The following is a 13,036-nucleotide window of genomic DNA, read 5'->3' as shown; positions in this document are numbered from 1 at the left end:
TTTATTTTTATTTTTTTACATACATACATAGTATATACATATAGTACACATTTCAGTGCACACATATAGTACACATTACAGTACACATTACAGTATAGTATACCTGCAGTATATAATAGTATATATATAATAGTATATAGTACATAATAGTGTATACAGCACATATATAATGTGATGTGAGATATATAGTACATGATATATACAATACAATATAGTACCATAATATAATAGTACATACTGCAAATATAGTTCAATATAATATACAAATTAATTTTAATGATTATATAATGTGATATGATATAGCGCACAATACAGTATCATACGTATTTATTATTATAATTCTTTTTTTTAATATGCCATTAAAGCTCTTCTTCCCTTCTGTACCTATCAAAAATAGATTTTTTTAGTCTAGATTTGAATTGATTTATGTTTTCACAGCGGAGCGTAAGAGGAGATACACATTATTATCAGGTTGGTTTTCATCACAGGTTTTTTGAAGTTCAATAGTCCTCTGAGGTTGTATTTAATTATTTTTTTTTTTTTTGATTTTCTCCCCGTCCCAATTAGTCGTGCCAATTCCCCCCCCCTCCCCCTCCCCTACCTGGCTGCAGTATGCATGTTCTCCTACGAGTCGGTACGCACGCTTCCTCCGAGACGTGCGCCGACAGCCAGTGACGTCTTTTCACTTGGCAGCGAGGACTCTCATTGGTGAAGTGTAACGCATGGGAGGGCACGCTATCTCCACCAAGTCCTGCCCCGCTTAGCAAGCGCCGAGACCTGACCTGTAGGCGTCGCTGTCCACAACGCCAGATTCCCACCCGCCAGCTTCCCCACCCCCTAATACTGCCAATTGTATTAGTGTGAACGGCCAGCCAAGCTGGTAGCAACGCCGAGAGCTGGGCTCGAACCCAGCATCTCCTGTGTTGGCGACGAGCACAATCTCCGCTACGCCACCTGACCGCCTGGTTGTATTTATCTTTATCCAGAAATTTGCTTCTTACTTTTACCGGTAATTGATTATTTCTTGCTTTGTACATAACTTGCAGAGTTTTAAAGTTTACCATATCAATGAACTTCAAAATGTGTGATTGTAGAAACAGTGTGTGTGTGTGGTCCCGATATCCTGCATTGTTTATTACTCCTATTGCTCTTTTTTGTAGGATAGTCAATGTATTTATGGTTGTTTTGTATGTGTTACCCCGTACCTCTGTGCAGTAATGCAGGTAAGGCCAGATCATTGCACAGTACAGAGTGTGCAATGAGTTGGGATTGAGTACATGTCTCACCTTACTAATAATTGAGATGCTCTTTGCCATCTTAGCCCTCACATATTCTATATGGGGTTTCCAGCAGAGTTTATGGTCTAAAATCACTCCCAGGAATTTATTTTCATATACTCTTTCTATTCTATTATTATCTATTATCAACTGAATGTCTGTTTTTATCTGGCGTCCAGTGGTCCATTCCAATAAAGAATGTAATTTGGACAATCTCCAATTATGGCTTTATAAATAAAAAGATTCCAATGCAACTTACGTCTCCCAGATATAATACATTTACATGTTGTCATTTAGCGGAACGCTTTTATCCAAAGCGACTTACAAGTTTTGTACAACAAGACAGCAGGAAGGGTACAACTCTATCAGCTGAGTAACAATGTTCATCAAAGTGTTGAGTGCTACAGTGTAGGTTAGTATAAGTAAGTGCATGACAGTAAGGTTAGGGTTAGATTTTTTTATTTTCTATTTTTTTTTATATTTAAGATAATGATTGAAGAAGTGCGTCTTTAGTCAACAGCGAAAGATTGGAAGGGTTTCGGCTGTCCTAACTGTGGTGGGAAGTTCGTTCCACCATTGTAGGGCAAGGACCGAGAATAGACGACTTCTCTTTGATGACCCTCCCAGAGCTCTGAGCATAATATATGACTGTAATGGGCCAGATATTCATCTGCATCGATAAAACACTGAGTGCTTATTCAATATACTTTAGATTATTGTTGAGCACAAGTGTTCATTTCATGAGAAAGTTGACTAACTCTCCCACTCAATAAGGACATTTAAAGGTATAATCTGTAATGCAGTCACACAGCGACCTCTAGGCAAAATATCCCTGCTTGGTATAATTGTGCTTTGTTTAATTATTTATTTTGTGAAGAGATTGAAGAGATTAACAGATTAACAATTCTGAACTCTGAACTGTTTATTGAAGATCTTCATTTTGCCAAAAAATATGCCACATTCTCTCGATTAATATTTCAGACACAGCATTATCTGTGAGTCAGTGTCTATTCAACACCCTACGGTAAACACACACTAAGCAGCTTGGTCATGTGCTTGGTCTGAAGACCATGTAGACCCCTGCTTATTATAGGTAAATATTAACAGCCAGGTTGAGTCCAACATCATGAATCCTGAAAGAGCCAGGAAAAACAAGTCCTCTTCATTTTACCGTATGTCTTTCAGGCTGTATAGTACATTCACTAATTGACCTATCTCAGATATCTTTCAGCCCAATTGACCTATCTCAAACCCTGCCCTATTTTCTTGATCCTACAATCACAACCGTTTGTCACAGGGAAGCAACGTTGTGATAGGAGGGTCAAGAAAAGAGGGCGGTTTTGAGATGGTCTGAACATTTACCTTCTCCATACAGTCGTCCCTTTCTCTTCAGTCACCCTCTCCTCCATGGTGGCCCTAAAAGAAAACAATAAAAATAACATGAAGTAGGAGGAACGTAGAGACTACTGATGTACTTTTGCTCCTGTTGTCATTGTTACGGTTGTTGTTCATCATTCTTGTAAGCAAAATAATTTTTATGAATAGCTAGAAACTGCCTGTAATAAGAGTAAACTTTTTATGGAGAAAGAATGTTTAATCCTGGGAGATTTTAACTCCAATGTATTAATGTCCCCCCGCAAAAACGGTCTAGTGAAATCACTGGCTAACTTTTGTAAAGTGTTTGGTCTAAAGCAGTTAATAAAGGAGCCAACTAGAGTGTCTGTAAATAGCCAGTCTATTTTAGATTTGATTTTAGTATCGGAACAGGAAAGGATTTCCCAATCAGGAGTCCTTGACATTGCTCTGAGTGATCACAATGTGATATATTGCACTCAGAAAATATCGAATAAACAGACCAATCCAGGGAACCACAGATCTATTAGTTTTAGATGCACTAAGACCTACTCAAAGGAGGCGTTTGAACAGAAACTTCAGAGAGACTGGTCTGATGTTCTGGGTAGCAAGGATGTTGATGAGTCTTGGCATCTTTTTAAAAGTCACTACTTGACTGTTTTAGATGATGTAGCTCCAATCAGAGTGTAGAATTAAACAGAGAGGTGAAAAGTGGATGACCTCTGATATTCTTAATATGATTACAAAACATGATTTCTATTTTAGAAAGTTTTAAAAAGTAGTAGAACGCGCTCACCTCACTAGACTTGACACTCGGTGCTGTAACCTGATACTATACATAAAAAATAGGGAAACAAGTCCAGGCACGCACTCCAGGTTTTTCATATTTATTGGCAGCCTATAAATATGAACGCCTAATATATTTATTGGCGTGCCTGGACTTGTTTCCCTATTTATTTTTATTTTAGAAAGTTTAAAAAGACAAAACTGCCCACATACCATGAGAGATTTATTTCAGAAATCAAGCTAGTTATAGCACTAGGAGAGCCAAATCTCAATTTTATAGATTCCATTGTGGAAAATGCCCAAGAAACTGTGGAAAATTCTTGGTGAATTAGGTTGTACAGGAAAGACCAACGCTAGATATGGAAATATTGGACTGGAAATAAAGGATATTGGGCCTCATTCAACAATACTCTCTTATTATTTTTCTTATATTCTTGCTTACCTGTCTGTTAAGAGAACAATAAGAAAAGCCACCGCCACATTCATCAAGTCCTTCTTAACCTCGAAATCTGTGCGTACCCAGGAGATTTTAATGGTGAATCCCACTCATTCTAAACTGGATGCGCGTTCTCGCGCAAGTCATTTGCATACAGAGACACGCCTCGCGGGCTCATTATAATACGAGAGCCGTGGGTCTGCATTGTGGATCCCCCGGCCGTATTCTTTGACAATATTGAACGACTGTGCGTTATCAAGAGCCAATCACACAGGTTGCCTCATCTCATCTGGCTCTGCAAATAGATTTAGAGTCTGAATATCTCCGCATATATAGCCTGCTGATGACTGACACATCTCTCTCAAATCCATTTTGAGAACGGAATGCAGTGCCCGCGACACGGGTCTTGATTGATTGAAAATTGTATTAACAGATTGCAGAATGGGTGCAATACAGTACAGCTCAATACACACAATTGTTAAGGGGATGCAGACCAGAGAAAGACTTTCGTCTTGTTTACACCAGGGTCCCCCATTTTCATTTCATCATAACATATATGACATACATGACATACAGATAGACAGTACTGCTACATCTATACATTTATGACATACCAGATTTGCAAATACAGTACTGTTTGTGATACAAAAAGAGTAAAAAAAAAAAGAGAGTATATACATTTGACGAAGAAACTGTACATTGGAGGAGGTGGGGGGGGGGGGGGGGGGGTTGGGTAGGTGGGGGGGGGAACTGTACATTGGAGGTGGTTGGGTGGGTGGGGTGGGTGCGGATGGGTAGGCGGGGTGGGGGTAACTGTACATCGGATTATCGACGAAACCTTACTTGGTCCAAGAAGAGGGTCTCGTGTATTACTGGGTTTAAGTCAGTTGTTTATTTATTTATGTTTTACTGTTTGCATACGAGGTAGTCCGCAAATGTTCTTGATAACAATCTAGTGGTCCACATAAAACAGAAGTTTGGGAACCACTGATATAGACGATCTCTAAATATGGGTTCTATGCTACGTATACAGTACTGCATATCTGTATGTCATGTCATAAATGTCATGATATATATCTGTATATTGTGTATGTCATAAATGTCATTATGAATTGAAAATGGGGGACCCTGATGTAAACAAGACGAAAGTCTTTCTCTAGTCTGCAATCCCTTAACAATTGTGTGTATTGAGCTGTACTGTATTGTACCCATTCTGCAATCTGTTAATAAAATCTTCAATCAATCAATGGCCTGGGCGGCCAGAGCATAACTGTTCTAACAGTAATATATAATCCATTTCAGACAGAACGCACGCAATAAGTTATAATAATTATTATTATTATTATTATTGAAAAGTTCTGTATTTTTTAAGTCGTATTTGGGGGCAATTAACCAATGGTATGCTTTTTTATTTTATTTTTATTTTGGGTAAGAGTTTCTTATTTCTGTAAGAGTGCTCTCGACCACTCTTATAATTTGTTCTTGCCTGAGAAAAAAGCAACAATAAGAAAACTTTGCTGAATCCCAGGTAAGAACAAAGTAAGAGGAAATGCTAGTTAAGAATGAAATCTGTTCTTATATCGCTTCATGCATGAGGCCCAGTGTGTGCTTTGATAAAAGGAAGGTGGCTTACTATTTTAATACTTTCTTTACAACAATCGCTGCCTGCTTGGTGGATAAACTGCCTTGTGGCTCAGGAGTCTATGGCCAAGCTTTTGTGAGCTTGTTCTACAAAACAAAAAATGTAGTTCCAGATGCATTCATTATCAGACCCGTCTCGGAGGAAAGGGTAAGAGCATGCATATCTGCCCTAGCTACTAATAAGGCGACGGGTCTTGACCTTATTCCTGCCCGATTTATGAGGGACAGTGCTAAAGTAATTTCTAGAACAATTGCACATATTATAAACTTGTCGATTAACCAAGGCAAATTTCCGTCTGAACTAAAAAAGGCCAGGTTGTCCCCCTTTTTAAGAAGAATTGTAAGACAGACGTTGGAAACTATAGGCCGGTTTCTATTTTAACAGTTACATCTAAGATAGTTGAGTGTCTAGTTTATGAGCAGGTTGGGGAGTAGACAACAAGTTGCTGTATGAACACCAGTCAGGGTTCAGAGCAGCCCACTCCACAGAGACCCGTCTCAATCATCCAACTACATCTAGCAAAATCTTGAGGATGGTAATTATGTTGGAATGATCTTGCTCGACCTCCAGAAAGCTTTTGATACCGTGAACCATACTATATTGTTGTCAAAGCTAGAGTGCATGGTTTTTAGTCAGACTGCTGTCAGTTGGTTCACTTCTTACCTCACAGGGAGAACTCAAGTCTGTGAGGTGGAAGGCGTCAGATCAGAACCTTTGGACATTGTATGTGGGGTGCCTCAAGGATACATTTTAGGTCCTCTATTATTTCTGATATATGTCAATGACATGCCAGCATCTGTGAAATGTAAACTGTTATTGTATGAAGATGATTCAGCCCTTCTGGTGCCAGGTAGGGATGTCAGGGAGATTGAGAGAGCTCGGAGTTCTGAGCTAGAAAGTGTCAGAAAGTGGCTCATAGATAACAAGCTGTCCATTCATCTAGGCAAGACTGAGTCGATCCTTTTTGGCACAACAAGGAGATTAGGCAAAGTCGATCGCATGGAAGTCTCCTGTAACGGAGCCGTAATCACAGGGGAAACTAGCGTCAAGTACCTAGGACTTACACTAGAGCAGTCTCTCTAACACCGGTTCCTGACAGGGAGCGAGCGAGCGAACTAGAGACGAAATCGCGCGCGACACTGTCCTGATATGAGGCGGCGCGTGTCCGAGTGTGTCTGTGTGTGTGTGTGTTACCTGGAAGCACACGTGGGGGGGGCCTGCGATTCTTGACCAATAAAAAGTGTTTAGGGGCGGGACTCGGCCGCGTAATCGCTCAACTAGAGACACAGCGAGCGAATATCTGAGGGGTGGACGACATCGCTGCTCAGTTCGCTGTCGCTCGCGGCAGGTCAGGATAGTCTGATTGAAACGAATACATTTTAATCATTTTCGCAATCACGCTCGCTCGCGTCGCTCCCTGTCAGGAAGGGGTGTCATGTGAATCTAGTGCTGCCAACATTCTATCAAAGTGTAGAGGCAAACGCAAGTTCCTGTATCGAAATACCAGGCTTTTTGAACTTGCTGTTAAAAAGCTGTTAGTGTCATCCTTGCTTCAGTGTCATTTTGACTACGCGAGCGCAGTATGGTACAGTGGTCTGTCGACTAAATAAAAAAATAAACTTCAGGTGATGCAAAACAACACTATTCGTTACATACTAGGTGTGCCTCCCAGAACGCATGTAGGAAGTGCCGAATAAAAAAAGGTGGGACTGCTACCAGTGCACCTCAGGGTTGAACAGGTTAAACTGAACCACATGTTGAACATAGACAATGGTACAGTCCCAAGCTATTTGAAGTCTATATGTCTATATGCAGCATGGACACAATACCAGGGCCAGTGTTCGCTCCTGTAAGGTGCCGCGGGTTAAGTCTATGGCTCAGAGCAAATTTTTCTACACAGGGATCTCAACGTGGAACAGCCTTCCACTTAGTATAAAACTGTCAGGATCTAGAGGAATGTTTAAAGGTCAGATTCGCTCATATCTCTGGGGTAAAGTGGCCAGATAGCCGTCAGGTCATACATGGATTATTGTTTTTTTTCTTTTTTTAATCCTCTTTTTCCCCGCCTGATACATTTTTTTCTCCCCATCCCAATTTAGTCATTATGCCAATTCCCCCCCTCCCCTACCTGGTCGTTGTGCGCATGTTCCTCCTACTGGTCGGTACAAGGGAACCCTAAAGTCCAGCACATGCTTCCTCCGACACATGTGGAGACAGCCAGTGGCTCTTTTTTCACCTGGCAGCGAGGACTCTCATTGGTGAAGCGTAACGCGTGGGAGGTCACGCTGCCTTCACCATTTCCTGCCTTTCGCTGAGCAAGCGCCCAGACCTGACCTGTAGGCGTCGCTGTCCACAACGCCAGATCACCACCCACGACTTCCCTCCCGCTAACTCAGCCAAACGAGTTAGTATGACGACCAGCCCAAGCCGCAGGGCAATGCTGACTCCGGGAGTAGAGACCGCAGCCTCTTGCATTGGTGATGAGCGCAATCTCCGCTACGCCACCCGACTGCCTGTTGGATTATTGTTTTAATGATGGTATAAGAAATGCACTATTTTATGGTATTTGGTCAGGAAATTATCGTCTTGTTTTTAGATATGTAGAATATGGATTTGTTGTATTGGACTTTTGCTTTATGTGTTGTTTTATATGTTATTTGTGTATTAAGTCCTTTGGTCAGAACATCGGGAACCATGCTGGAAATAAGTGTTGTCCCTTTTGCATGTCATCCCTTGGATTTGTTTTGTCTTTGGATCCATAAATAAAATCAATCAATCAATTAATGGAGATGTTGCATTTATTGACTTGTTTTTGTTTGTTAGTTTTTGTTCTGATCTAGTCAGCATATACCTTTTGCTTTCTAAAGATATTGGATGGACAGTAGCCTATTTATTGTAAAATAACTTATTATTTATTAACAGTAATGATTATATATCAACTGTTACTGGACACATGATTTTGTTTGCAGATGATTTTGTTGGAAGACAATTGAACACAGAAATGGGTTTATTGCAATAAGGGGTCAAACCTGATAAGGTAATTGCTTCTTCGCATTCCTTTTCGGACAAGAGACTGTTTTGTTTATTATTACTGTAAGGGGCTGAGGGGAATGGTGACTGATGCAGTCTACTGTATGTTCCTGCCTGTTGGGTCCTCCCAATGGAGAGAAGAGGACTGACAGCTTCACACACACAGCTGTCTCCCAATTAGGCAATCAGCATGCCTCTCAAAGAGGACAGACAAAGAACCTACAGTAAAGGTAGTTAGGTGCTCCAATGGGAGCCAGTATGATTTAGAGTTGGTTTTCTTAATTTTCTGTTTTGCTTAAATAAATGCCCCTGGCCATTGTCTAGCGGGGAGCTAAAGCTATTTGACTGTTTACATTACTTACTTTATTATTCATTTTTTCTTGTTTTCTAACAATGTTATTTCTTGATTATTTTTATTGTTGTTTGAAATAAACCATTCATGCATTCATTAATTATTCTCAGACCCTGTCTGTAAGAGCGGCACGGTGGTGTAGTGGTTAACACTGTCGCCTCACAGCTAGAAGGTCCAGGGTTCGATTTCTGCTTGGGGACCAGGTTGCCAGGTACATTTACATTAACATTTAGTCATTTAACTGACGCTTTTATCCAAAGCGACTTACAAGTTTTGTACAACAAGACAGCAGGAAGGGTACAACTCTACGGCTTGGCCCTACCCCTCGTCTTGGAGTGCCCTTGATGGGAGTCACCCTTCAGAGCGGAGCCACAAGGGGTGAATTGCACTACGAAATGGGACAGCACTAAGCACTCAGTTGCCGACAGCGTAATGACGCAACACACCCACATGCTGACTGTTTACATTACTTACAGGCAGCTTACATCAGAAGGACCATGAAGCTTGCTCTGCATACCATGTACATTATAACGAATGTCTTCAGTGTTTATGCTTGTATATAAAAAGGTTTTTGGTATCAAACTCTTGACATTTTGTGTTGTTATTTTGTAGCACAAGTTTAATCAAATGTTAGTCAGGTTCTTTATATTCATACAGTATGTCAGTCAAATAGAAGATGAATGGGTGAGACTATAAAGCATATATAGTAGTACTACATGGTATTGCATGGTACTACATGGCAGTATAGCGTACTACATGATACAACAGAATATGACCATGGTAGTACAGGGTACAACATGGTATTGCAGGTTAATACAGAGTACTGCAGTGTATTACATGGTACTGGTAGTACATATTAACTTTTTACTTCTAGGTTCTCTTGATATAAATTCTAGTAATTCACATGTATATGTAAAGAGAATACAAATCCACTGCAAATATTAACAATTATTTACCCCCCCCCCCCCCAATACAGTACCCACACTATTGTTCTGGCATTTTGTCAACCATGTGTTGAAACAGGGCCAAGAAGCGATCTGTTTTCCTCCACCTCAAATGTATATACCGGTACTCTCTTTTAGAAACTCTGTCTCTTAAACAGTACTGTAGATTTGTAGATATTGTATGTCATAAATATCTGGATGTAACAGTACTGTTTATCTGTATGTCATAAATGTTATGATAAATTGAAAATGGGGGACCCTGATGTAAACAAGATGAAAGTCTTTCTCTGGTCTGCATCCCAATTGTGTGTATTGAGCCGTACTGTATTCAGTGTATTGTACCCATTCTGCAATCTGTTAATAAAATTGCCAATTCATCAATCCCATAGACGCTTCGCCAGTAATCATATAACTAGGGTTATAGGATAACTACAAATTCACGATTTTCAATAAAGATCTGAATGAAAGTTGAACTGTTGACCGAACAAATCTATGTAGTTAACTACCGTTTAATAGTAGTATAGAAGTAGCATAGAAGAGTCACCTGAGGATCTGACTGCGTCTCAGGCTCTCCTGCAGTTCAAATAGACGCTCTTTATATTGGTTCTTCTCCATGACCACACGGGCCATCTCGGAGCGAGAGAACCGGCGCATGGAGGTGGGAAGGGAAGCCTGAAAGGAAAAGACTTGGGTCACAAAACAGAGTTGAACCATATTGATTACAATCATTAACATTAATAGCCTCTGAATTCTATGTGTCACACTGCAATATCGCTGTTCCACATGCATCTTAATCATGGTTGGATATTAAAAACAAAATGCTTTCTTACATCAGGATCATCAGACTGGCATGCTTCCAGTTCTTTCCGAAGTCTATGGGGGGGGGGAATCATACAATTATAATAAATATAATAAAGCACAGAAATGTGTCAGGGTTTTATTGAAAACTAAAGATTTTCAAGTCGAGCCAAAAACGTAGATCCTGCCCTCTTCATTACCTCTTGGCTTCTTCCTCCATCTCCTTCATCCTGCCCTCCAATCGGGTGACAGTCTCCTGGAGAGAGGTCGCTTCCAGTTCAACAGCTGATCTGTCATTGGTCAACTCTTCCACCCGAGAGATCAGTGCCTTGCGGGCTGCGTCCACCACCTCACTGAGACGGGGAGGGAGCGGAAAAGAGGAATGTTATGAATAAATGGTTATGTGTAGGTCACGCAGATGGAGGTTTCTCAAATAAGGCAGTCATTATGTTCCCCCCCCCCCCCTCTTCTGATTCAGTGCCAACAACCCAGCATGCAGAAAAATCCCCTGTATAGATAGATAAGTCACACATTAGTCATCGCTAGGTCAGAAGTGCTCAAATAGGCGACTCACTGCATGCGTTTCAGCTCCTCGTACTGTGAAAGAATCTCCTCAAACTGGTCGGCGCTGCCTGTGTAAACAGACACACACACACACACACTGGAAGTCTGGGGGCAATACTGATTCAACTGCTTTCACTTTGTTTACCCAAGAACTGTGTTGACAGTGTACAGTTGGCTCACTACTTCCCCTAAAAGCCAAGGGATTTTCTCACTCGACTTGTCAGTGGAGAAACCATAATGGATGCAAAATACGTATCACTTTGCAGGGGAAGAAAAAACATTTACCACATCAATTATACACGTCAAACATATGTATATAGATTTTCTTTTGCATGAAGTGCCCTCCAAGAGAAACACCTCACAAAGTCCTAGGTTGACAGTGATTGGTAGAAACAATTGGTTTATGTTTGATTATATGCAATACAATAATCATTTTTATTAAAACATAGTAATACATAAAAACTATTACCTTTCATGTATATTACAATTGTTGAATGAATTGATAGTCAATACAAAAAATATATTATGTGTTAAATAAATAAAATATTATTATGGTGTTTCTATTTGTTTACCTCTGACACTGGCCCCATGGTCCACACTCTCCACATAATCACGACTCAGCTCAGATAGTTCTGAAAACACAGAGTCGGTGTTTCGCAGCTCCCACTCCATGCTGTCATCTTCCTCCTCCTCCTCCGCCTCCTCCTCTTCCACTCTCTCTTGCTTCTCTCCTCCCTGCTCCTGCTCTTCCTCTTTTTCATCCTCTCCCTCGTTCTCTGTCACCTCTTTCATCTCCTCCTCCAGGTTGGCATCTCTAGGCGACTCTTTGGTATCCTCTTTATTTGGGGTGCTGGTGCTAGTGCTGGGGCTGATGCTGATGATAAATGAAAAATTATGAAACAAGAATAAGTACATTTGGAGATTGCTAGTGTAGTGTGTAGTGTGGAGTGTGTGTGTGTGTGTGTGTGTGTGTGTGTGCATCAATGATCAGAGAATTACCCCAGCACTAAAATCTGATACCACAACTCACATGTAACATGTCAGAAACCAAAACAAAGCCACTAAAAAAGAAAAATCTAATGGAGAAAAATAGATTTTTAATAGTCTAATAGTCTAAGGCAGGGCTATTCAACTAAATTGTTCAGGGGGCCACATTGTCAGAAACCCAAGGGGCCAGGCGCCTCCCCGTGCTATGAATATATGTACACTTGACACAACACGCAACCACATTTTCACAACTTTTATTTAACTACATTGCAAAAGTAGTATACTTTTCAAAAAAAGTGCTTCATTTATGTGCCACATCTGCAACATCTCCTGCAAAAAGTGCTTCATTTATGACTGTGCAACAACTGCAACATCTCCTCTTCAACATTTCAATATAAAAATAAAATAAAAAACAAACAAGTGCATGATGTGCATCTGAACATCAACACTTGAACAAAAAACACATTTATAGTGCAGCTGAGCTTATGAAAAAGTGCTTCATGTCTAATGTGAAATATATAAGCATGTAAGCAAAACTAGATTTTAGGTCTGTGATGAAAAAGGCTTCCCCCCTCAACGTTAAATACAGTTAACTTTCTCTTTTCTCTACACAATACTTCTTAGCTTACACAAGAGTTTCACAAGAGTTTCATTGGTTAGCATTTCATGTTAGCAGTTAGCAGCATTTCCTGGATGACAGTATGGCCAGCTGGGCAATAGCGATCATGACAGGTTTGTAGAATTAGTTGCGTCAAACAGGGGTACAGAGAAGTACAGAGAATCTATATGAATTGAAAATGGGGGACCCTGATGGAAACAAGACAAACGTCTTTCTCAGGTCTGCATCCCCTTAACAATTGTATGTAT

The 13,036-nt window shown here is 40.4% G+C and overlaps 1 protein-coding gene across 1 annotated transcript in view; it reads right to left on the bottom strand.

The window, feature by feature from the left end:
• LOC311245739 (C-Jun-amino-terminal kinase-interacting protein 4) overlaps window positions 1–13,036 on the bottom strand; it is a 96,051-nt gene that overhangs the window by 34,884 nt on the left and 48,131 nt on the right. The window contains exons 9-14 of the mRNA XM_084335703.1: window positions 11,755–12,056; window positions 11,193–11,250; window positions 10,819–10,971; window positions 10,651–10,693; window positions 10,365–10,492; window positions 2,640–2,693 (exon numbers count right to left, since the gene is read on the bottom strand). Of these exons, the coding sequence (XP_084191829.1) occupies window positions 2,640–2,693; window positions 10,365–10,492; window positions 10,651–10,693; window positions 10,819–10,971; window positions 11,193–11,250; window positions 11,755–12,056 (738 nt within the window). The remainder of the gene's footprint in view (window positions 1–2,639; window positions 2,694–10,364; window positions 10,493–10,650; window positions 10,694–10,818; window positions 10,972–11,192; window positions 11,251–11,754; window positions 12,057–13,036) is intronic.

The sequence above is a fragment of the Notolepis coatsorum genome (genome assembly GCF_963971535.1).
Source record: "Notolepis coatsorum genome assembly, chromosome: 19".
Lineage (NCBI taxonomy): Eukaryota > Metazoa > Chordata > Actinopteri > Aulopiformes > Paralepididae > Notolepis > Notolepis coatsorum.
This window is presented reverse-complemented; position numbering and strand designations above follow the sequence as displayed.